The following is a 25,509-nucleotide window of genomic DNA, read 5'->3' as shown; positions in this document are numbered from 1 at the left end:
GATTATTTTATTGAAAAAAAAAATCATTTCCGTCAGATCGCGTGGGTCTGCATAAATTCAGAAATATATTGCTTAGGAATGGATCTGACCCTCGTCTAGTTTCTTCAGTTTTCTTTATACATGCTTGGGGATTGCACATTCAATCATATACATGTGATATAATGTACATAAAGAATACATTAGACCGAATAAAAATTGCCCAAACCAATTAAATAATTCGCAGGGAAAATTTGTCTTGATTCACTGGATATCTATAACTATATCGAAACTACTATATTGCCATTCCCCAGTTTCAAACGTTTTTTTCTTTGCCTACACTTGAGTGCGCGTCAAATCTCCTGCGTATGGCCTTGAAAGGCTGAACAGCACCAGCGAATCACAGACGTGCGGCGTTGCCTAGTTCAGAACCTGTTTCACCTCGCTACTGAATCGTGTACCTGGCGCTCGGATATAAATAGATTATTTCAAGTGTCAATAGTTCAACAGATTGAAAGATAATGAATTTGCGAGTATGTACGAAAAACAAGTGTGATTGTAGCTTATACCGTTCCCTCTGTAGAAGCAATGTTATTATAAACGTATTTGCATAGTATCGTTTTTGTTCTCCCTTCGTTCCTGCTGCATTCCGAAACTTTCCGATTAGCGAAGGGAACAGGGTACATTCGTTCCCGGTGATGGTAGAAGAAGTTGACGAAGAGGATACCGCCACTGCTCGTTTTTTCCGTGTGTTTAGTGGGTGTGTGCAGCATGTCATTGAGTAAACCAAGTGGTAGTGGTAGCGAGAGAAGAGAGGAAAAATACAGTGTTGTTCGAAGCCAGGCACGACAGGTGATTTTTCAGGTGTACATTTTTTTTAAAAAAATGTTCGAGTGAAGAAGAGAGGAGTAAAATTGACTTTAAGAAGTGCCAGGTTCTAACAGCTCAAGCGTGTGGTGTGAATCAAGCTACCGTTTCTCGGATATGTTCGGGGACAAAACCATATGGATCGGGGCCTGCTCCAATGTTTCAATCACCTAGAAAGCACATTAACGTACCGAAAAGAACGACAAACTTAGATGACTTTGAAAAAGACGTAGTTCGTAGAACCGTCTTTGAATTTTACGATCGTGGCGAATTTCCTACTGCCAAAAAGATAACGTACTCTTTACGGGACAAAATATCTTACAAAGGCTCTACAACTTCCACCTTGAGAATATTGAAACAATTAGGCTTCAAGTACAGGAAAATCAACGACGGTCGTAAATTTCTGATGGAGAGAAGTGCCATTGTTACGTCAAGGGTAAAATTCCTTCGTACAATGCACGAAATTCGAGTGTCTGGTGATTCGAGACAAATCTTTTACCTTGATGAGACATGGGTAAATCAAAACCACACATTAAGTAGTATTTGGCAAGATACCTCAAGAAATGGTGGGTTAAAGGTACCCGTAGGGAAAGCTGTCTTATCGTGTGTCATGTAGGTTCAGCGAAAACGGGATTCTTACCAGAGAGTAAGTGGGTATTTCGATCAGATTATCACAATGAAATGACAGCTTATACATTTAAAGACTGGTTTCTGAACAGGTTCATTAATTACTTGGAAGAAGGAAGCATAATTATTATGGATAATGCAAGTTCCGTAATAGTTAACAAAATTCCGAACACCTCTACTCGCAAAACTGACACTCAACAATGGTTACAGCAACGCGGAATAAATTTTTCACAAACAGAAACTAAAGCAGAATTATTACAACGTGTTCTGCCGTTTAAAAATCAGGACAAAATATATGAGCTCGATCAACTTGCTAATAAAAGGGGGCATCAGATTATACGACTGCCGCCACACCATTGTCAGTACAATGCAATTGAGCTTGTGTGGGCTCAAGTAAAGCGTCAGGTTGTCAATAGAAACAGTACATTCAAAATTGTGGACGTTCAAAGACTTGTTAACGAAGATGACAATGTAACACAAGAACAGTTAGCCGCTTGTGTTAAACACGCGCAACAATTACAGGAAAACGATTTTGTAAAGGAGATAGGTCGGGATGAAATTTTGGACCTAATTATAATAAATTTGAAGGACAGTGACACAGAGGGCGAAAGTAGTGCGGTCAATGACGATGAGGACAACGACGGCAGGTGTTGGAGTGACGAGGAGCTCCTGGCAGTCCCTCTGGCATAAGCAGTTATGTTCTTTTCTCCCATTAAGTTTATTATATGTTATATTATCTAATGTTCCGTGCTCTCCGTGACAAGGCGTTTCGCTCAACCACGCTGTTTCTTTTCCTTGTGAGATTTCGACATGGCACCGCCGCAGTGCGTTGCTATTGGCTATCGCCATATGCAGGAGATTTGACGAGCACTATAGACTCCTCTGCACTTATGCCTAACCAAATCCCGTAAAACCATTCTGACTTCTTCTTTTGCAGTCTCCTTCGAGGTAGATTTCATGCAACCGTGATGATGCCGAATTATAAACGCTGCGTTAATAGCGAGATCTCATGCGTAAAACATTCATTGGAACGGAAGTGAAGACTGCCAGAGGCTGGATAAAGATAATGTACAATTGGCCAATGAGCATCTCCAGTATGCCTGAGTTCGCTCAGAAATGCTTCTGGAGTTAAAAATCCTTGGTAGGAGGACAAACTGTTATTTTTAAAATTTATTTACTTCTTTTTTTACATATCTACATGCACAAGAAATTTTCTTTGAATTAACATGGCAGGTACCTGGTTTTGAGAATTTCCATAGGATAATTCACTATTGCCCGAAACATCTAAAGTTAGCTATGGATACCGCATGTCCATTTTAGATCATTTTTTTATTATTTGAATTCCCAGTTTTAATCCAATGTAATTATTTAAACAAAACCTCCCGGTTAATGTTTGTCGAGATATGAATATTCCATAACTTCAACAATACATTAAGAAAATTTTTGTGAAGATAAGCAGAGCGAAACTTATATGCACTGAATGGGGAAAGAGAAGGAACATGTTTCAAGACACAAGGTAGATGGAATATATTATCCACCATATTCACATCAAATTTCTTACATTCTTTTCCTTTTCATTTGTGAGAAACTTATGGCAGAAAATATAATATTTCGGAAACCCTTGTTATGTAACACGTTCATGGAAAAAATGCAAAAAATTGAATTCTTGCTTATGAAGTTTTTGTAACAAACATAATACGAAGAGTGATTTATTGATTTCATTTTTTTTGCTTGTCCGACTTTCGGCTAATTGCGAAAATGATGTTAAATCATAGTGAGATTAAATTTATGAGAGGACAATCACAAACACACAAGGACAGCACACAGCTCAAGTCCCATAAAGGTTTGATTATACTGAAGTCAGTCTCTCTCGTTAATCTGAAAGAATACGAAAGGTTTGTACAGAATTTTTATTTCTTGAATTGCAGCTATCTTAGAAAATGACTATTGTGCATTCATTTTAAACATTAACTAATAGTCAATAAAGTGCGATTTTTTCAAACTTTTGTTCTTTAGACTCGCTTTTCTGCCACTTTTGGTTGATCCGATGATTATTAGTGATGATATGATGAAATTGATAAAGGAAGGATTATCAGGGCCAAGCCGGGACAGGAATCCGAGACCCCCTGACGTCGTAGCACGCCTAACCACTCCTACGTGATGGTCGGCTAAAGTGAGAAAAATTTTAACACTTGTTGCTTACTAATTTTCTAATTAGATATTCGAATCCAGAACCATTATTACTATTAATTAAGTTCTCCAAGCTAGCCAGTATTGATATCAAGTGAGTAAAGACTCATCGAGATTCGAATTAAACCAAAATAATGTTAAATTAATGTTTGGATGCAATTAAACAAACTCAACTATTCAGTTCTTTGAACCCTCCCCTGATTCCAAATCGTTTAAGGATTATTTGACACCCTTTAAATGTTCAATGAATCAATAACATAAGCAAGTGAAATTTTATCATGGCTTGCAATTCCCAACTGGGAATTTCGTATCCATATGTGGAAGATATAGGAAGAAAGATAGTTAAATTGGAAAATAATCTCTTACCTAGGATAAGGACAGATAAACTACTTATGTGACTTGGTACTATAATGCCCTTATTAAGTTCTTGACTCGATGGTGGCACCAAACGCCATTGTCGGGATTATATAGAGAGAAATGATACAAAAATGAAATACAAATTACCAATTTCCCTATACCAGCTAGAAAGGGTAATTCAGATCAAGTGAAAATGAAACACTTATGATTCCGGTGGTATAACCTTCGGATTGGAGTATGGCAATTTGTTGTTTTTACACGGATCTTCACATTTATCTGTATTTTCTAACGTGGGATAGAAGTTTGGAGTTAGTCGGAATATTCTATAAAAATCTAACAATCATCATTCTTTCATGTCCTTATTTTATGTGTTTACTTCAATGTGTGTTTTTTAGAAAACATCTTTAGCCTCATAAAGTTTGTTTTCTAACCAACCACAGCAGTTCGTTCGGTTGACATGATATATGATCTATCATTTAACGATGCCTAGAAACTTCTCATTATTGGTCTGTGAATTTCAATGGCGACAAACTCTGTCTATGCACTTCTAAGAAGGAAGGATTCTTCTGAGATGTGCACATATAACTCTTATCTCGTGAGCGAAGGATCTGCATCTTTTACGTAAGAACGACTTCTGGTTTCAGACAAATGAAAGCGATAGTTACCCAAGTACCCAAGTTCATTACTGCGGAATATCCCAGACCAGCCGTGTTTTTCCCATGCCACTTACTCCGATGACACTGCATTCATAACTGTCAGTCATGTGCTTTTATGCTTCAAAAATCAATTTATTGGTTTCCAAGGCAAGGTTTACAAGAGATTTATCTTTAATGTCGATGGAAGCGTAATCGACTTCCACGATGTACGCACAATATCATAATATGTCTCTCACAGTTTACTCACTTCTTTGGAGCTAAAGATTTGAATACACGCATTTCTATATTGTTTCTGTGGCCTATTCGGGAAATTGAATTTTTTTTATCTACATTAACATACAAATCACCTGCGTGAAGTATACTCATCTGTGGCCTAGCCACAAGGGGCCAAGGGTAGGCATCAGTCCGCCGTGAACTATTCTGGTCCGACTCAAACACTATACTCTCTGTCGCTGGAATCTTTGGGGAAAGTGAACGAAAACAAGTCTCTGCGCAAATAGTGACTCGAGAGGACTCGACCAATGAAGGCGTGAGAGGGCTAACAGCTGGTAGGAGCAGCGTGTACGGCTTTGCACCGTCTACTAGCTTTCTCCCCTTTCCTACCGTTATGCGCGGCCTTGCTCCACAGATTCCTCGGACAGAGTATAGATGATAGTTTTTTTTCGGATAGCGTAAATAAATATTTTAACAAATCCGGTAACGTATAAATTATTTTGTAGCCATGGCTACCAAAATACAGATCGTCATTCATCCTTGTTTCCACCCAAACAAAATTCTTTACCGACACCGCCGCCACTCGAATTTAAGAATTTTGGAGTACTTGCCATTAGAGATCAATCACAAAATTACTTATTACGGCTATAGGAACTACTCAACCGGAGCAGTTTGTTGCTAAAATTTAGAGGAGCAGGTTGTTACTCTAAGAAGACGGTACCTTTTGACTATCTTTCACAGATGCGCCTCCTTGGCTTGTGTTTCCTTCCTTTTTTGTAAGTGTAAATCTCAGTTTGAAATGTGTCCATTTCCTAAAATATTTTGCGACGTATTTCGCATTATTATTCAAAGAGGGAACGAAGCAGAATATACCACCTTGTAAGTTGAACATTCAGTTAGGACTATGCTTTCGTTCGAAGTAAAAGGGCGTTGTGTGTGGATTACACAATCATCAGGAATTTATATACGTGGAATCCACTTACAGAAGATTGTATTTACTGCTCGAGGTGACGTGGCAAATTTTCGACATTACTATTGATATGAATTCATAACTATTGCCTAAAAGTGCAATGGTTGAATGCTTAAGTAAAGCGTTTTGTCACTCGAACTTAAAAAGCTTTTCTGTGTCTTAGACACTTGTAAAATGTTCGGACTTGTGTTCGAAATCTGTAGGTTTGAATATATGAGCGAGGGGGCGGGGGATTAAGAGAGGCAGAAGAGAAAGAAACAAGAGATAAAAAGAGACAGAAATATTTTTTCTATCCGCAGGTTAAATCATATTGTTCAAGGTTTTACGTGAATAGCTTTGTTTTTTAATCGTAAAACAAACCCTATATGTTTCAGGGAAGAAACAGAACACGCATTTGAATTGTGAAGGTTATACAAGATGGAAATTGAGTTTTTTGACACCTGAAGATGTTTTCTAAAATGGTCCCCTTTGATGTATAGGATCTGTGTTTTCTCAATGCCCTGAGCACTCAATATGTGCACAAAGAGCGCATAGGCGAATCCGATATTATTTTGAAGGTATATTTTCATGGAGAGGTTTTTGCTTTTAAATTGATTACCGCAGGGTTTCGATAAATTTTGAAGATCTAGTAGAAAAATATACAATACATACCTACCTACATTAATCATGACGTTGTCAATCTTTACTCATTCCAAGTTCTTAAAACGCTAACTTTTAAACGGCAAATCTTACTTTTATGGGGTCGTGTAACGTGACTTGTCAAAATAATGATGCGTTTCACAAAACAATTTCTGAAGTTGGGCAGAACGGAGATGTCCTACTTAGTGATGATGATTTAATGGGTTAACTAATTATAACGCTAGTTTGGCTTCGATATTTTTACACTATTGCATCCGAACATATACTAGTATATGTACGTAGAATGTGAGTCCCCTAACAGTATCACCTGAAATGTCTCGTGAACAACAATAAATATTGAAAAACTACTTTCAGGGACAAAAAGTTAGGAGAAAATAGTGGATAGACTTGGACGAGGAAGAGTGATGATGAGATGAAATTCATGGCAGGTAACCACTCCTCCACGGAAGTCGGCGTCACCGTTAAGCTACAAAATTACTCGCCATGTCAACAAAAGTTTCACATTAATCTATGGTATTCGTTGGGAATACGCGAAATCATCATTGTTGTTGAATTGTTGGTTTAAGTTCACTTTATGCACAGAAAGGCTAATCGGGATTAGAATCCGAACCACTAGGTGCCTTCACCGGGTATCGACCCCTTGATTACACAAGGCGACGACGCTACCACTCCGCAATCGGGGAGGCCGAAATCATCATTGTCACCTTAGATTCAAAAGGTAATGAAAGTAATTGGTTTGTATTTGGAAAAAAGCTAGAAGGGCTTTCTCACTCCTGGTCTCGATATAGACTTTCCTGGCCTCTCCCTCTTGAGGCATTCTTTCTACAAGCCTATGCTCATTTCTCCCATCTACTGTACCATATTACAATTAAAATTAAAATTGGAATTAAAATTAAAATTAAAATTACAATTAAAATTATAATTAAAATTAAAATTAAAATTACAGTTAAAATTAAAATTAAAATTAAAATTAAAAATAAAATTAAAATTACAATAAAATTAAATTTACAATTAAAATTAAAATTAAAATTAAATGTAGTCAAAATTACAATTAAAATTAAATTTACAGTTAAAATTAAAATTACAAATTAAAATTAAAATTAAAATTAAAATTAAATTTGAAATTAAAATTAAAATTAAAATTAAAATTAAAATTAAAATTAAATTTACAATTAAAATTAAAATTAAATTTACAATTAAAATTAAAATTAAATATAAAATTAAAATTAAAATTAAAATTAAAATTACAAATAAAATTACAATTAAAATTACAATTAAAATTAAATTAACAGTTAAAATTAAAATTACAAGTTAAATTTACAATTAAAATTAAAATTGCAATTAAAATTAAGTGGGGAGCGGGAAGCAGCCAGACCAACCAGACATCAATCAGCATTGGCGCCGAGAGACACGACACGGCGGGAAAAGTACTTCGTGAACTTCTACTGGCTGCTGCCTTACGGCCGCCGTAACAGTAGAAGAGACCTTTCGAAAATGAAAATGAAAATATATAATTAAAATTACAATTACAAATAAAATTAAAATTAAATTTACAGTTAAAATTAAAATTAAAATTAAAATTGCAATTAAAATTAAAATTAAAATTACAAATAAAATTAAATTTACAGTTAAAATTACAATTAAAATTAAAATTAAAATTACAATCACAATTAAAATTAAAATTAAAATTAAAATTATAAAAATTAATTTTAGTTAAAATTACAATTAAAATTATAATTAAAATTACAATTTAAATTAAAATTAAAATCAAAATTACAATTAAAATTAAAATTAAAATAAAAATTACATTTAAAATTAAAATTAAAATTAAATTTACAGTTAAATTACAATTAAAATTAAAATTAAAATTAAATTTACAATTAAAATTAAAATTAAATTTACAATAAAATTAACATTAAAATTAAAATAAAATTAAAATTACAATAAAAATTAAAATTAAAATTACAATTAGTATTAAATTTACAATTAAAATTAAAATTAAAATTAAAATTACAATTACAATTAAAATTAAAATTACAATTAAAATGAAAATTATAAAAAATAATTTTACAGTTAAAATTACAATTAAAATTATAATAAAAAAACAATTAAAATTAAAATTAAAATTACAATTTAAATTAAAATTAAAATTTACAGTTAAATTACAATTAAAATTAAAATTAAAATTACAATTAAAATTAAAATTAAAATTACAATTAAAATTAAAATTAAAATTAAATTTACAATTAAAATTAAAATTAAAATATCTTCTTTTTTCTTCTTCTTCTTCTTCTTCTTCCTTCTTTTTCTTTTTCTTCTTCTTTTTCTTCTTCTTCTTCTTCTTCCTTCTTTTTCTTTTTCTTCTTCTTTTTCTTCTTCTTCTTCTTCTTCTTTTTCTTCTTTTTTCCTTCTTTTTTCTTCTTCTTCTCTTTTTCTTTTTCTAATTTTTCTTCTCCTTTTTTCTTTTTTTCTTCATCTTCTTCTTCTTCTTTTTCTTTTTCTTCTTCTTCTTTGTCTTCTTTTTCTTTCTTTTTTCTTTTTCTTCTTCTTTATCTTTTTCTTTTTCTTCTTCTTTTTCTTTCTCTTCTTTTTCTTTTTCTTCTTTTACTTTTTCTTTTTCTTTTTCTTTCTCTTCTTTTTCTTTTTCTTCTTTCTTCTTCTTCTTTTTCTTCTTCTTTTTCTTCTTCTTCTTTTTCTTCTTTTTCTTCTTCTTCTACTTCTTTTTCTTTTTCTTTTTCTTCTTCTTTTTCTTTTTCTTCTTCTTTTTTCTTCTTCTTTTTTCTTCTTTTCTTTTTCTTCTTTTCTTCTTCTTCTTTTTCTTCTTCTTCTTTTTTTCTTTTTCTTCTTTTTCTTCTACTTCTTTTTCTTCTTTTTTCTTCTTTTTCTTCTTTTTTCTTCTTTTTCTTCTTTTTCTTCTTCTTTTTTCTTCTTCTTTCCCTTCTTGTTCTTTTTCTTCTTTCCTTCTACTTAACAGTAGAAGAAAATGAAAATGAAAAAATGAAAATATATAATTTTATAAAATTAAAATTAAAAATTGCAATTAAAATTAAAATTACAAAAAAAATTAAAATTAAATTTACAGTTAAAATTAAAATTAAAATTAAAATCACAATTAAAATTAAAATTAAATTTAAACTTACAATTAAAATTAAAATTAAATTTACAATTAAAATTAGAATTAAAATTAAAATTAAATTTACAATTAAAATTAAAATTAAAATTAAAATTAAATTTACAATTAAAATTAAAATTAAAATTAAAATTAAAATTAAATTTACAATTAAAATTAAAATTAAAATTATAAAAAATATTTTTACAGTTAAAATTACAATTAAAATTATAATTAAAATTACAATTAAAATTAAAATTACAATTAAAATTAAAATTAAAATTAAAATTAAAATTACAATTAAAATTAAAATTAAAATTAAAATTACAATTACAATTAAAATTAAAATTAAAATTACAATTAAAATTAAAATTACAATTAGATTTACAATTAAAATTAAAATTAAAATTAAATTTACAATTAAAATTAAAATTAAAATTACAATTACAATTAAAATTAAAATTACAATTAAAATTATAAAAATTAATTTTACAGTTAAAATTACAATTAAAATTAAAATTACAATTAAAATTAAAATTAAAATTACAATTAAAATTAAAATTAAAATTAAAATTACAATTAAAATTAAAATTAAAATTAAAATTACAATTAAAATTAAAATTACAATTAAAATTTTCTTTTTCTTCTTTTTTTCTTCTTTTTTCTTTTTCTTCTTTTTCTTCTTCTACTTCTTCTTTTTTCTTCTTTTTCTTCTTCTTTTTTCTTCTTCTTTTCCTTCTTCTTTTTCTTCTTTCCTTCTACTTCTTAACAGTAGAAGAAAATGAAAATGAAAAAATGAAAATATATAATTTTATAAAATTAAAATTAAAAATTGCAATTAAAATTAAAATTAAAATTACAAATAAAATTAAAATTAAAATTAAATTTACAATTAAAATTAAAATTAAAATTAAAATTACAATTACAATTAAAATTAAAATTACAATTAAAATTATAAAAATTAATTTTACAGTTAAAATTAAAATTAAAATTAAAATTAAAATTAAAATTAAAATTAAAATTTAAAAATTAAAATTTTCTTTTTCTTCTTTTTTTCTTCTTCTTTTTTCTTTTTTTTCCTTCTTCTTTTTCTTCTTTCCTTCTACTTCTTAACAGTAGAAGAAAATGAAAATGAAAAAATGAAAATATTAATTTTATAAAATTAATAAAAATTGCAATTAAAATTAAAATTAAAATTACAAATAAAATTAAAATTAAAATTAAATTTACAGTTAAAATTAAAATTAAAATCACAATTAAAATTAAAATTAAATTTAAACTTACAATTAAAATTAAAATTAAATTTACAATTAAAATTAAAATTAAAATTAAAATTAAATTTACAATTAAAATAAAATTAAAATTACAATTAAAATTAAAATTAAAATTAAATTTACAATTAAAATTAAAATTAAAATTAAAATTAAAATTAAATTTACAATTAAAATTAAAATTACAATTAAAATTAAAATTACAATTAAAATTATAAAAATTAATTTTACAGTTAAAATTACAATTAAAATTAAATTTACAATTAAAATTAAAATTAAAATTAAAATTAAAATTAAATTTACAATTAAAATTAAAATTAAAATTACAATTACAATTAAAATTAAAATTACAATTAAAATTATAAAAATTAATTTTACAGTTAAAATTAAAATTAAAATTAAAATTAAAATTAAAATTTTCTTTGTCTTCTTTTTTTTCTTCTTCTTCTTTTTCTTCTTCTTTTTCTTCTTTTTTTCTTCTTCTTATTCTTCTTCTTCTTTTTCTTCTTTTCTTCTTCTCTTTCTTCTTTTCTTTTTCTTCTTTTTCTTCTTCTTCTTTTTCTTCTTCTTTTCTTCTTTTTCTTCTTTTTCTTCTTTTTCTTCTTTCTTTTTTCTTATTTTTCTTCTTTTTCTTCTTTTTTCTTCTTTTTCTTCCTCCTTTTCTTCTTTCTTTCTTCTTCTTCTTCTTCTTTTTCTTCTTTTTCTTCTTCTTTTTTTTTTCTTCTTCTTCTTCTTCTTCTTTTTCTTCTTCTTCTTCTTTTTCTTCTTTTTCTTCTTTTTTTTCTTCTTCTTTTCTTCTTCTTTTTCTTCTTTTCTTCTTCTTTTTCTTCTTCTTCTTCTTCTTCTTCTTCTTCTTTTTCTTCTTCTTCTTCTTCTTTTTCTTTTCTTCCTCTTCTTCTTCTTCTTCTTCCTCTTTTTCTTCTTCTTTTTCTTTTTCTTCTTTTTCTTTTTCTTCTTCTTTTTCTTCTTCTTCTTCTTCTTCTTTTTCTTTTTCTTCTTTTTCTTTTTCTTCTTTTTCTTTTTCTTCTCTTCTTTTCTTCTTCTTCTTTTTCTTCTTTTTTCTTTTTCTTCTTCTTCTTTTTCTTCTTTTTTCCTTCTTCTTTTTCTTCTTTTTCTTCTTCTTCTTGTTCTTCTTTTTCTTCTTTCTCTTCTTCTTTTTCTTCTTTTTTCTTTTTCTTCTTTCTTCTTTTTTTTCTTAAAATTAAAATTAAAATTAAATTTACAATAAAATTAAAATTAAAATTAAAATTGCAATTAAAATTAAAATTATAATTACAATAGAAATTAAAATTAAAATTACAATTAAAATTAAAATTAAATTTACAATTAAAATTAAAATTAAAATTTCAATTACAATTAAAATTAGAATTAAAATTTCAATTACAATTAAAATTGAAATTACAATTAAAATTAAAATTAAAATTACAATTAAAATTAAAATTATAATTAAAATTAAAATTAAAATAAAATTACAATTAAAATTAAAATTAAATTTAAAATTAAAATTAAAATTAAAATTAAAATTAAAATTAAATAAAATGAATTTACAATTAAAATTAAAAATTATATTTAAAATTAAAATTAAAGTTAGTAAGATTTAAAAAAATTGTATTAAAAATATAATGAAAAAAATTCAAGTGAGACGCAAGTGACCCGCTACGCCCTGTGAGGTTCTCTGTCTAAATGGGCCATAGAACGCTCTCAATTTCTGCTGAAATTCTGCGCCACCACATTTGCACCAAAGTCACTTCCACGTAATAATAATGGGACTGTTTTTTGTGATGTTCACATGTATTTGTGGATTCATCCTCATTTCCGCAATTAGGTAAAATCAATTAAAGAGAGGAAGACCAATGAAATAAACGCGTGAGAGGGGAAGAAGAGGAAAATGCGACTGCAGCTACCAGCCTTTAGCAGCAGTGCGTACTACTTCCTACCGCTCATACGCTATACTCCACAGACAGAGTATAGCCAGTGACCCTTGCTTAAAGGGGCGCGCTTCTCCCCTCGCCATGACAAACAAGCGACTGTAAAAAAATGTCAATAACAATAAAAAAATAAATTTAGGGTGTGCGTTTCTTGGTTTCTAAATGTGTTTGTTTCTAAATCTCTATTCAACAGTATCGTAGACAACATGAATGAAAATGAATGAATGAAAAATTACTTCAAAGTGTTGTCTCTCTGCGTTTAGTAGTCTCATGATAAGCGTAATATGATTACAAGTTTGAAAATAATTTTTGCTACTCCCGTGGTTGGTGCGAAAAAGATCCAATAATGTGCAACGTGGACAATGTGGACAAAATAGGGGAATGCAACGCTTTTATTTAGTTTTTTCTTATGATCATCTTTAATTATTATTTTTAATTAAAATTTAAATTATAAATATTATTATTTTTATATTTATCTATTTTTATTCCTTTTTGCTATTTTTATTATATTTATTTCTATTAATTTTTTGTTGCTTTTTCCCTCTTTAGAGGGGAGGAGGAAGATCTCCCTCCGTCTCCTCCAACGTCATTTTTCTAGTTTTAAGCTCTATTCCTAGTTTTATCTCTATTTCTATCTGCATAACGTAGTTAATTTTGATTGATTCAGTTTTCGTGGGTTTTGGTAGGTTAAACGGAAGGGCCTGCAGTGTTGGCTATGAAAGCTAGGTGTAGTTTCCTAGGGTTCTTATTAGTGCATTTTGATGTGGTTTGAGTTGCTGGTGAAGTCGAGCTACCTGTATTTGGGAGCTAATCTGGTGTGAACCAGAACCCCAAGCTGAGACGGCATAAGTCAGTATGGGCAGTATATATATTTCAACTCATATCTAGAACAATAATGATGATACACGCGCTTAATATTTCGAAGGCACTTTGTTGTATGGAACAAAATTTAGACCAGCCATTTCAAACTCGAGGTCCGAGGCATACCTGCAGCATTTACACATATTTTTTTTACTGTCCACTGTACCTATACATATTTCGTGTACATATGCGCACACATTGGAAAGTTTTAAAGTATGTGTGTATGCATTTCTGTTATCAGTGTCTCTTCTCTATCACTTTAGGCTGATCGATGAAATTGATGACGAGGCACTCACAAACATCACCCATGTCTAGTCCGAGACTCGAACCCGAGAACTTTGGTTGCGAGATCAAAATTCGATCACTTAACACACCTGGCCACCTAGCCGGCAAATCATTAATTCTTTTCCAAACAAGCTATTCACTTTGCACGACTGATAATTACTTAATCAAAAATCGTTACACATAGCTAGAATAATAATAATACATTATTTCTGCTTTGAATATGCCTCAAATTAATTTGTTAATGTCAGTCAAACCAAACGAAATATTGAAATTTAAATAGCCCCACATGCTATGCACTATTATAATATCATCTTATTATTTTTTTTAATATTATTAATCTTGTTGATAATAAGAGAAACAACAACATTTGGGCTGAAGCAGAAGCTTTCAGAATTTGAATTGGTTTGATATGGTTTATTTTACGTCGCTTTTCTTCCACTTTTAGCTAAACAAGAAGATGGGGATGAGCAATAAAATGATGATACCCAGGCCAGGATTCGAATCCGGGACCACAGTATTTTGATTTGGAAGAAATAGCGAAGAAACGATATGGACGATTTTGGGTATTGGTCACTTCAACGGGGTAGGGGAGGTGAGATTGGCATTCCCTTGTTCCTCCTGCTGCAGAAAATTCACCAATTTCTTTATTTTTGTTCCAGGCATAGACTTACTTGTCCGGGAGCAAGGCAAAAAAGCTACCGTAGCAACAAAAAATCCAATCGGAAAATTGTGAAAATAGGGAAACGCATCCGGTTCTTTTTCGAGCAGCTTGAACTGCCGACTGTTTCTTAGATTGTAGCCCGCTTCCCTGAGAGATCTACTCTTACTCATGGCTGAGGGAAATTCCGATGGGGCTTTCTAGACGGCGCTCCGCTCGCGGCGAGAGTGATAATTTTTCCTCCCTCGACACTTTCCACAAATTGCAATCTGCCTTGTCTTCCACTACCGTGTAATTGATGCACAATAACGTCGAGGGAAAATTTGAACCGAATTTGTATGGAGTAATACACGGGAAGGCAGTTGCAAGGATATACAAGGAGAATACCTGTCTCTTTCCTGAGGAAGGCATGTACAATCTGTGTCAAAACTTCTTGCATTGCACGAAACAAAGGGACCGACAGCTCAAATTACACTTTTGCAGATGAGACACAAATATGGGGAATATACTATGTGGACTTCATTCTGTTTGTTGTGTACAAAGTACACCGACTGAAAATTCAGGAAATTAATGTTAGTGTGACCTAGCGTCCAATCGAGGAACCTGACCTAAATATACGAGGGGGTGCTGGTAATTTCTTAGCCTTTGCAAGAAACAAATGAGACAGAGATGGGAATCAATTTTTTTTATTCAACATAATCCCCTCTGAGGTGAACACACTTCCTAAGTCTTTTCTCCAGTTGTTGTAAACCCCCCCCCCCAAAAAAAATCTTTTGGTTGGTCCGCAAACCACGTACGTACATCATCCTGTGCCTCAGAAAGTGACCCAAATCTGACCCCCTTCAGAAATTTCTTGAGATTTGGAAATAGGAAGTAGTCAGAGGGGGCCAGATCTGGTGAATAAGCAGGGTGTTCCAAAACTGTGAACTTCAAATCCTTTAATTTTTGCTGGGTAATGCCTGCAGTGTGTAGAGAGGCATTGTCGTGCAAATACAGAATTCCATTTGTCAATTTTCCGCATCGTTTGTACTTAATTGTCTGCTTCAAATTATCAAGAAGTGATGAATAGTAATAGTAATAGTTGCACCTTTTTCCAGCAGTACACCGTCTTTGTCCCAAAAAACACTGGCCATCACCTTGGCTGCCGTCTTTTGCACACGGGCCTTCTTTGGGAGTGGTGACTCAGAGTGGGTCCATGCCTTTGACTGTTCTTTTGTTTCAGGTATATCCAGGTCTCATCCTCAGTCAATAATCGAGACAAAAATGTGGACGCATCCTTTTGAAAATAATCAAGAATCACTTTGGATGTCCTCACCCTGTCACGGTGCTGATTAGTGTTCAAAAGTTTCGGGATCCACTTTGCTGAAACCTTACTCATACCTAGATGGTCGTGGATAATAACACCAACTCTTTCACGGGAGATGTTTAGAGACTCAGCAATGATTTTAGTGGAAATTCGCCGATCTTGAAGAATTAGATCATGCACAGCATCGATTACTTCCGGAACAACCACACATGCTGGCCTTCCTGTGTGTGGCTCATCATCTGTGCTGAAATGGCCGGTTTTAAATTTAGCTACCCAGTTCTTAACAGTGGCATATGCAGGGGCATGGTTCCCCAAAGTATGTACCAACGTGTCATGTATCTCCTTGCCGGACTTTCTCTGCAGGAATAAAAAAATTATCACCACTCTATGGTCTTTCAATGTAAATGTTGCTTCAGGTGCTGCCATCTTTCAGTCACATCTGAAATAAAGAAAAACCATTAGACGTACAAATATACTTTTCTCTACCAACAATATACAGACATTAAGCTGCAATTTAAGACCAAATTCATGAAAATACGACAACATGAAGGGGGTAAGGCTAAGAAATTACCAGCACCCCCTCGTACATGACATCCCGCCAAATATTTTTGCACAGAAATACATTCTCCATGCAAATATTTTCAGCTTGAATTTACCCCCTTTAATACACGCTATACGGAACAAGATTTTTGTAGTTCCAAAGAAGGAAATTTACTCTTGTGTATAAAATTTTGTACTTTTGAATTGCAAGGCGAAATTGTTTTACATGTATATTATATAAATGATTATTCAGGAAGACCTTATTAAAACATCTTCATAACTGTAGCAATTGGGTAAAAACTGTCGATCTTAGGCTGGATCTCTTTCTTTGGGGTTTTGTGAAAGACAAACTGTTTGTCCTGTAGAAGGTGCACGTAGTAGTTCCTCCCCTCGACATAGTAACTCTCGGCGCCACCGCTGTTGTCTGGTTGGTCTGCTGCGTATGCCCCGCTCCCAACTTCTCTTGCCAGCATATAGAATGCCCGCCGTAAGAGTAGAAACTAACTTTTTTTTTTTTAATAGGAGATACTGGAGAAAGTATATACTGAATTTGACTATCTTCTTGACGCGTGTATGGTTCCCGTAAAGCACATATCCTTTGTAAGTAAATTCTCTGTGGAAGCTTTCATTCTTATCACAAACGGTTATCGCAATAAAAGATTGTGTGGATGTAGAGAAGTTCTAAAAAAATGGACAATTTCGCTGGCATGCAATAATAAACAGGTTATGTACATATTTTATGTTACCTAATGTCGCTTTTTTACTCTTTTTAGTAAATCGCAACTATGAGGATGGATGAAGATTAGATATCTAGACAACAGCGAAAGCAAGCCACATTAAAAATCACGTGAATGATTAAATTTTTCAGAATTTGAAACTTCATATCGATTATTCGAAAGGAGAGAAATTTTCGAAAATGTCTTTGCTGGCACAAGAGAAAGGTTCAGCGGAGCCTCAAGTGGTAGAGTCATGAACTCGTCACTGATTCAGAGTTTGAGTCACGGTTTTTGGCATGAGTGTTCCCATGACTCTTCATTCACCCCATAGTTGCCATTAGCCGAAATTAGAAGAAAAGCAGCGTAACAAGAAAACTGCAAGTAAAATTGGAGATTCAAATACCTTGACTAGCCATAGTTTTCTTAATAACTCAAATGAATGTTGGAATATGTTCCCCTCTAAAGCTAATGTTCCTTCCCTTGTTATTACCCCCTCGCATCCCCGTCGCAAAATAAACCTAATGTTTCAAATAACTAACGTTATTTTAATCGACCAAACAACGTCGATGTCGTCATTCGTCTAGTACATCGTCGGAGTAACGTCGCCAAAAAAAAAAAGTAACGACATGGAAGGGACGCGAATAATGTTTCGTATGAGAGTTGATTTAAGTAAATATAAGGGCGGCAGTGGTGGTGGAAAATTTGGTAAACAATTGAAATGAAAATTTGCATCACAGAGAGAGAGAGAATATTAGTGTAGATTTGCTATCAATGCTTGTTTTAATGTTTCAGTAATGCGGTAGAATCGAAAAATAACCTCAGCATCGAGTACGCCCGATTCGCACTGTCCACGACGTAACTAGATGTTTAAATCACCAGCAGATATTGGAAGTAATTCAATATGTTACTGACGGATTTATATAAACTTCTATATCCTGTGGCAGAGGCGCGGTAATGCATTCTAAGCTTTGGAGAGTGCTAGATGAATATGTTTCGTGGAGTGGAGGAATGGTAACTCTAAATACGTAACATGAACGATTATATTCTATCCCTGGAATCTCTGGAGCTATAGAACGAAAACAACTCCGTGCGCAAGTAGTGACTCGAGGGGCTCGACCAATGAACGCGTGAGAGGAGAAGTGAGTTAATGCAAAAGAAAATTCAGCTGCAGCTACCAGCCATTAGCAGCATTGCGTACTTCTTTGATACCCCCACTCGCTTTCTCCATTTTTCTACCGTTATACGCGTCCTTGCTCTAGAGATTTTCTGGACATAGTATAGAGCTGATGAGTTGTATTTTTTCGGGTGAGCTCTGACCAAGCCCGGCTGCACAGTACAAATGGGAGGGGCTACATGCTGGCTTAGCCACTACGGGTCATTGTCCGGTTACTCTGTAAGAGATGTCCACCACCCAAACGGCGAGCAAGTGGCAATGCGGAAATTATATACATTATACATATCTGCTCAAGTAGCCAACACCACCCGCAAAAACACAGTTCGTCAACTCTAGGTTACACTATGAAAGAACATGCACAAAGAAGAGATCCTGATGTATCCGTGACCATAACTCTAGAAGCACATTTTCTCAGTCCATGACCCATGACATGATCCAAGGGCTACATGATTGTTGAATGCAAGTCTGTCTAACGTGTAGGCCAATCCATGCGTTAAAAAAACTTTCTTCCTCGAGAATGTAACACGAATTCGCTTTTATTTCTTTGTTTCTATTTCAGTTATTTTTTGTCTTATTTTAACCTATTGGGATAAATGAATGAAAAAGATGAAGGTACAAATATCCATACGTTAGCCAGGATTACAACCAGAGACCTCTGACTTCGTAGTGCGTGACTCTGACCTCTCCGACACGGACGACGTTAGTGTTGACAATGTAAATACAAGAATGTGTATTTAGTTTTCTTCTCACATGTTTCAATTTTTTAATGCCTGTAGTTATTATAAGGTGCACTTTCTTAAATTCGAACATGGATATTTCGAATTAGTCGAACGGAAGAGTATTCCCCTTGACATTCCAATTGAAACCAATGTTAAAATTTCATATGTAATTTTAATTTGCGAACCTTTTATTTGGATAATTCGAAGGCTCACTAATCCTGATGTTTGGCTCTCATACTAACTCTGCAACATCTAATGCAGACAATGTTGTATTTGGGGGGGGGGGGGTTCATGAGATTCAGACATCCCCCGAAAGACTTACCAAGTACCAAAATTAAATGATGAAAATATACTTGTTTAGGAGTTGTTGTATAATCAAGGGGTATTTATTTTCACCGAACTTATTGGAAGACAGTGATTATATTGGGATCTTACGGCTTTGAATGACAGTACTCAAGAAGTACGCACACTATTACTGATGTATAAAATACTAATCAGGAACTTTGCTTTACGTCAACTAGATCTAACATCCCTTTTTGTTTTTCAATAACTATTCAATTCTTTGTCTTTTTGACATTAAATTCCTTGCCATGACAGTTGTTCTTATACAAATTTGGCGGCCTTAATTTCACGTAAGCTAGATAATGAATACGTGCTGTTAAATTTTTATTCTCATACTCTCTTTTTACCTATTCATACCTATCAATAGAGTATTACTTAATTTATATATTATGAATAGACTTTTAAATTATATTAACGTATTAATTTAAAGATTTATATTATTAAAGTGAACTCTTTTTTAATTCGTACTCCAAGGGGACACGAAAAAAGTTGAATTATCCAAAATTCGAATTATCCAATTGGGAATTAAAAATAGTCCACTGCATTATCAGCATCATCATCATCATATTATTATTATTGTTATTATTATTATTAATAATAATAATTATATTGAGACGCTTGGTTCGAACCCCACCCCCGAATTATATTTCTAGGTACGTGCCTGATTTCAGATGTGATCTGACCAGCTGGGAACTGAGCATCGCTTCTAATTGCCATAGGAGCATAACGTAACTAATCCATCTGTAACTCAGGATGGAAGTTAAGGGAGGAGGAACACGCAGCGTCTACCATGAAGGCTGAGCACAATGCGCGTCCGCAGATGTGGAATCCATCCGTGAAAAGGAAAGAAGAGATAGTTGGCGGAACGGAGCGAGATAAAAATGGATTCCAAATCACGTTCGGGGAACTAAAGCTGAGTACATTCCTATGAAATCAACAGAGATTTCAATGAAAAGGGAGACAGAATCCTTTGCAGATTGTCTGAATAATGGCTGGGTCGGAGCGCCATAAAAGACGTTCCATGTTGGACTCGTTACGGAAAGAACTCGACGAAATGAAGAAGAAAGTACTATAAAGAACTGACGTAGCTTATTTTCTGCTCCATTTGCTAACTTTTGAATTCAACGTCGAATGGTTTTTTAACCAGTGACCGTGATTAATTGTTTCTAGTGATATCGAATTCAAGGGTGCATCGTAAAAACTCGAGTGAAACGACATAAAAGGTTATTATCTTTGGAAACGATTGATTCCATTTGCAAAGTGGGCATTTAAGATGAAACAGGAGTTGTATTACAAAATTTTTCATTGTATGAACATCATCAATGGGGATTTTTACTTTGATGAAACCAAGATAAATATAATGGTATGTAGCTATGGCTAGTTTCAACACTCAAGAATCCCAGGTGTGATTTACGACCAAGGGCCATATTTCAGTTGTTCTGAGGTTACATAAAATTGTAAATCCAGTTGTAATTTGCCTTTATGAACCAAATAAAATCAATATAAAGATAGAAATAAAATATTAGAAGCTACATTTAAATGTACTATCATATTCATTACATACTCCAGAATAGACTGTAGATAATGAACTGCTAAAAATATAAAGAATAGATTAATTTTAGGGACATAAGAGTCTAGTGGCTTATTTGTTTAAAATACAAAAGAATTTTTATGTAGCATGTGAAACGAAAAAAAAATACAACATTGCTAATACTACACGAGTTTAATACACTTAAACTGTCTGCAGTAGTAACTTTAAAAGGATTTCCTTTATGCAATATAATTAATAATGTTTGTCATGTCCCGAATTAGTTAGTAACAACACGTGAAAATTCAATAGGTAAAAAATTTACTGTAAGGAATAACTTAAATAAGTGGCTAAACGGTACTAAAATTCAGCACATGATTATTTGAACACTATTTTAAAACTAGTTCAAAGTATAAAATTGCGATTATTTAACAATTACATTTGTGCAGAGAAAAGTTTTTGGCATGGTGTTTATGAAATATGCAAAAAAAGTACTCTAAACATAGATTACTTGAGGATATATAGCCTATATACGGACGCTATCTCAGTTACATCGTACCATACCCCGTTCGATTAAGAAATATTGACCCTGGCAGTTCTTGTCAGCTCCTGCTCAGAATGTGTAGAATAAGCATTCTACAGGAAATGGTAAGAACACTGGCCTTTGGCAAGAGGTGACGAGAGGCCAAGCGAGTGTTTAAATACGTGCGCATGAGAGCGACACGAGGCCTTTTAATCTGGAATCATCGGAGAAGCAGGAGCTACTGGTCTTATTTCTAAACCGAACAGGGTAAGCTAGTCTACACCCATTCTGCCATTTGCATTGCTCACTTCAGTCTAGAAACGAATCATGAGTCTATTTTAAGGAATAGTTAGATATTTGTACCTGCCCGTTCAGGGCTGTCTCTACCATCAACTAGTACTAATAGTACATCCCTATTTAAGATCCCCGCGGCAGAGGAACGTTACGTGGTTTGAGATGCGTGGGCTTTTCATCCATTTTTACGGAAATGTGATGAAAAATTTGAGCAACGTGGTTCTTTTGGAAATGAAAAGCGTCATGCCTTGTTTTCCTAAACAGACATGAAAATTGAAAGTGTAGGCTACGTAGTGGAGTTGCGGAATTTTTTCATTTATTTCACTCTGAAATAAATGAAAATTGAAATTTGTTAAATAGTGACATGTCAGAATTGTTTATTTTCTCCGCGAATCTTTATTTTTGGGGCAAGCTGCGTAGCACGCAGTTTTAATGTTAATGATGGTTAATGTCGATACTCAGCTTTAATTCAGTCCTTACCCACCACACCCACCCAATAGGCTAATCACCCGCTGCATTAAAGCACATTACAATGCGGAGGAAACGAAAATAGAATGTTTCCTTTGGTAGCCACGGGCAATGAGGCAACAGCTTTGCGCTCTTGCTTCGTCGCGGTTTTCCGCGTCGATGCGATGTGGCATAAGGTACGTCCGTCATTCCGCGCGCCGGAAGGTTCGATGTCGGACATTCGAGTGTCATATTCCGCCCAGAATTTGGCCAGCCCGGGCATGTCTACGGACGAGCCCTTGTCATTCCGCTCCTAGTAACGCCGTGGTTCGCTCGAACCCGGTACCTTCGGTCAGGCCCTGATGGCTATGACAAAACTACCACCTGGGAAATTTTCATCAATTCCCAGGATTTTATCTAAATTTTGAAAGTGGCACTTGATTTTGATGACCCTTCTTTTTGCAGTAGTCTCTTGAACAATTTGGTATTTTTTTTAACGTAAATTTGGTGCGTGACTTATGATATTTCGGCTATAAACGATACGACTCAATCACACCATGGTGTGTGTACTTAGTGGGTCACAGCAGAGAGTATTGCTGAAGTTAATTGTGTTTTTAATTAATTAAAGTCCTTTAAAGTTTCAATTTCATATATATTTTTTAAAACAGACCGTAACTTGTTAATGATCCGAAAAGTAACGCCAGCTGTGTTTATGTGTTTTAAGTTAAACTGTTAAAGATTATCGCAAGGAGGATATTTAATTTTATCACGTACAGTTTTGAAATGCACAAGGATCAGTGGTCGACTCACTCGTAATTTAAAATGACTGAAATCTCCTCGCCCCGAAGATGGGAGCCTTGGTACTAATAATTGTAGTGCAAATTGATAAGGAGATAGTCGAGAGAATACACGAGTCAGTCGCAGAGCATTTTTATTTTTACCTTGTTTAAGGAATATTTTTTTTACTAAAGTAAAGTTAATATGTGAAAAAACGAAACGCTAATTATATTTCTAGGAATAGAGGAGCAATTATATGTCCGCTACTATACGCTGGCGTAAGTAGTAAGAGTGACGCTACCATTCGGTTAGAGTATAACCCGCTCGTTGATTCAATGTTCTAGCTAGGTGTTTTTAGTTGTACGCGCAGAAATACCGGTAGTGAAATATAAAAGAGTGCGCAAGTGTTTATATATATGTTTTAAGGAATAGAGGAGCAATGATGTCAGCTACTAAAGGTAGTAAGTGTGACGCTCCCTTCCATTAGTTTTAAGGTTATGTCTTCCCCTACGAATTAATTGTGTACACAGAGGTACCCGTAGCAAGAGGAATGACACTGTCATTGTAGCGCAATGACATAAGAATGACTTAGTCTGCATGACTTTTAGTTTGTTAAAACACCATAGTTAGGCGTAAGCCAACTTGTAATGAAAAGTAGAACGAGACGTAAGCGGTATTCAAGGCGTGGAGTATTTCACATATTAACGAGATTTTTTTGTTATTATCCATATATTTATTGTCTCCTTCAGCTATTTATTAAAGGATAGCTTAATATTCCTCCTTTTGCGTTTTCTAGCTTTGAATTTTAAATACCTTAAATTTCATGTGTATTTATATTATGATATTTATATTTCAAGTTACGGCATTCCTTAATGTTTAAATAAACACTCTTCAGCATTATTCAACAGATTACGTGTGGTTATTTAATCGCATCGCAAATCACTAAATCACTAAATAGCGATAAAAGTTAAAAAGGTTGTTTAAATTAAGGCAAAACTGGTTGTCATTTTTTTCATTAAATAACGATGAAGTATTGCGAATAGTATAATCAATCAAGCCCTCCCCTTAGGTATAATCACGTTTACATTCCGTCAGCTTACGATGGGTTTAAACCAGGGTTTCGGAGCGGAGTGCGGAGCGTACTAAAGGAGCGCTCCGGAGCGACTTCGAAGCGTCAGTTCTACTCCGCTCCTCGCTCCGGAGCGGAGCGTGGTACGACAGCACTCCGATCCGGAGCGGAGTGGTTCGACTTCTTGAGAGACACGCTCCGCTCTGGAGCGGAGTGGTTCGACTTTTTGAGTCGCACGCTCCGATCCGGAGCGGAGCGTGATATAACAGCACTCCGCTCCGGAGCGGAGTGGTTCAGCTTTTTCAGACGTACGCTCCGATCCGGAGCGGAGTGGTTCGGCTTTCTGAGACACACGCTCCGATCCGGAGCGGAGCGTGATACAGCAGTACTCCGCTCCGGAGCGGAGTGGTTCAGATTTTTTAGACGCACGCTCCGATCCGGAGCGGAGTGTGAGACAACAGCACTCCGCTCCGGAGCGTGGTGCTTTTGGCAGCACGCTCCGATCCGGTTTAAGAGTTTTTTTTACACGAATGCTGTAATGCAACTATGAATAATGGGAATGTGCACATTAAAGCCGACTTCCGTGACGGAGTGGTTATAGTAGAACCACATGGAAAAGAGCCTACAGTCCTGTTTCCACGTACTCTAGTTGTTTGTCTGTATGATCGCCCTCGCTTGGAGGGGAGGGACAGAGTGGATCATGCTTCCTTATGGCCCTAGTTGAACGGGTGAAGGGGGAGGTGCGCGGGGACTTTTGGCCGAAGCTTGTTTGTGGTCGCTCTACAGCACAGCACCCTATGACGTCAGGGATCCTTGGGGTGGTTCAAATCCCGGCATGGGCTTGTACAGGGTCAACGAAGTTAGTAATAAGTTTGTTTTATACACTTGTATGTTGAATTGTATCTTCTGCAAATATGCTGTATAAAGAAACAAACTACCGGAGTACTAAGTGAGGCGAGTGTACAATCTTTGTGTGTATCGTTCATCAATTTAATCATAACATCGATCATCCCCATCTTCGCGATTAGAAGAGAAGTAAAATGAACTAAATCAATCAATCAATCATGCACATTAAACATTGGTAAAACAATACAAGAATGTTGTTTTGGCTCAATAGAGAGAGAGAGAGAGAGAGAGAGAGAGAGAGCTATAGTACGTAAATTGTTCATTTGATGTCAGTTGAAATATGAATTACGTAAATAGTATTTCTGTATTGAGATGTTCTATTTTGTATTGTGACTCTTAGATATAAGAGTTTGAATGTTATGTGTTGAATGGGTTACGAATAATTTCAAGCAATCAGTTTTTCTGCTTTGCGGATTTGTCCGACCCACTTCCCCCATACAACAGACAGCTTCGTTTTGTGCCGTATTCCGTGTTCCTTGCAGGTGAATCAGTGCAATCGGCTAGCGCATTGGTCTTGTGCCCGTTTCAAGAGGGGAGGAGGGTGAAACTGGTACATAGCTT

The 25,509-nt window shown here is 33.6% G+C and overlaps 1 protein-coding gene across 1 annotated transcript; it reads left to right on the top strand.

Moving 5' to 3' along the window:
- Positions 1-1,524: 1,524 nt before the first annotated feature.
- On the top strand, positions 1,525-2,160 carry LOC145983764 (uncharacterized). The gene has a single exon (XM_083116814.1). The coding sequence runs from the start codon at positions 1,525-1,527 to the stop codon at positions 2,158-2,160; it is 636 nt and encodes a 211-aa protein (XP_082972940.1).
- Positions 2,161-25,509: the final 23,349 nt, after the last annotated feature.

This window comes from Lepisma saccharinum, chromosome 2, assembly GCF_977018435.1.
Source record: "Lepisma saccharinum chromosome 2, izLepSacc3.1, whole genome shotgun sequence".
In the NCBI taxonomy this organism is placed as follows: Eukaryota; Metazoa; Arthropoda; class Insecta; order Zygentoma; family Lepismatidae; genus Lepisma; species Lepisma saccharinum.
Note: the sequence above shows the minus strand (reverse complement) of the source record. Positions and strands in the feature narration are given on the sequence as shown.

Bases quoted from the DNA above. Each gene is read 5' to 3' on its own strand.
- LOC145983764 (XM_083116814.1), top strand. From the start codon at position 1,525: ATGACAGCTTATACATTTAAAGACTGGTTTCTGAACAGGTTCATTAAT.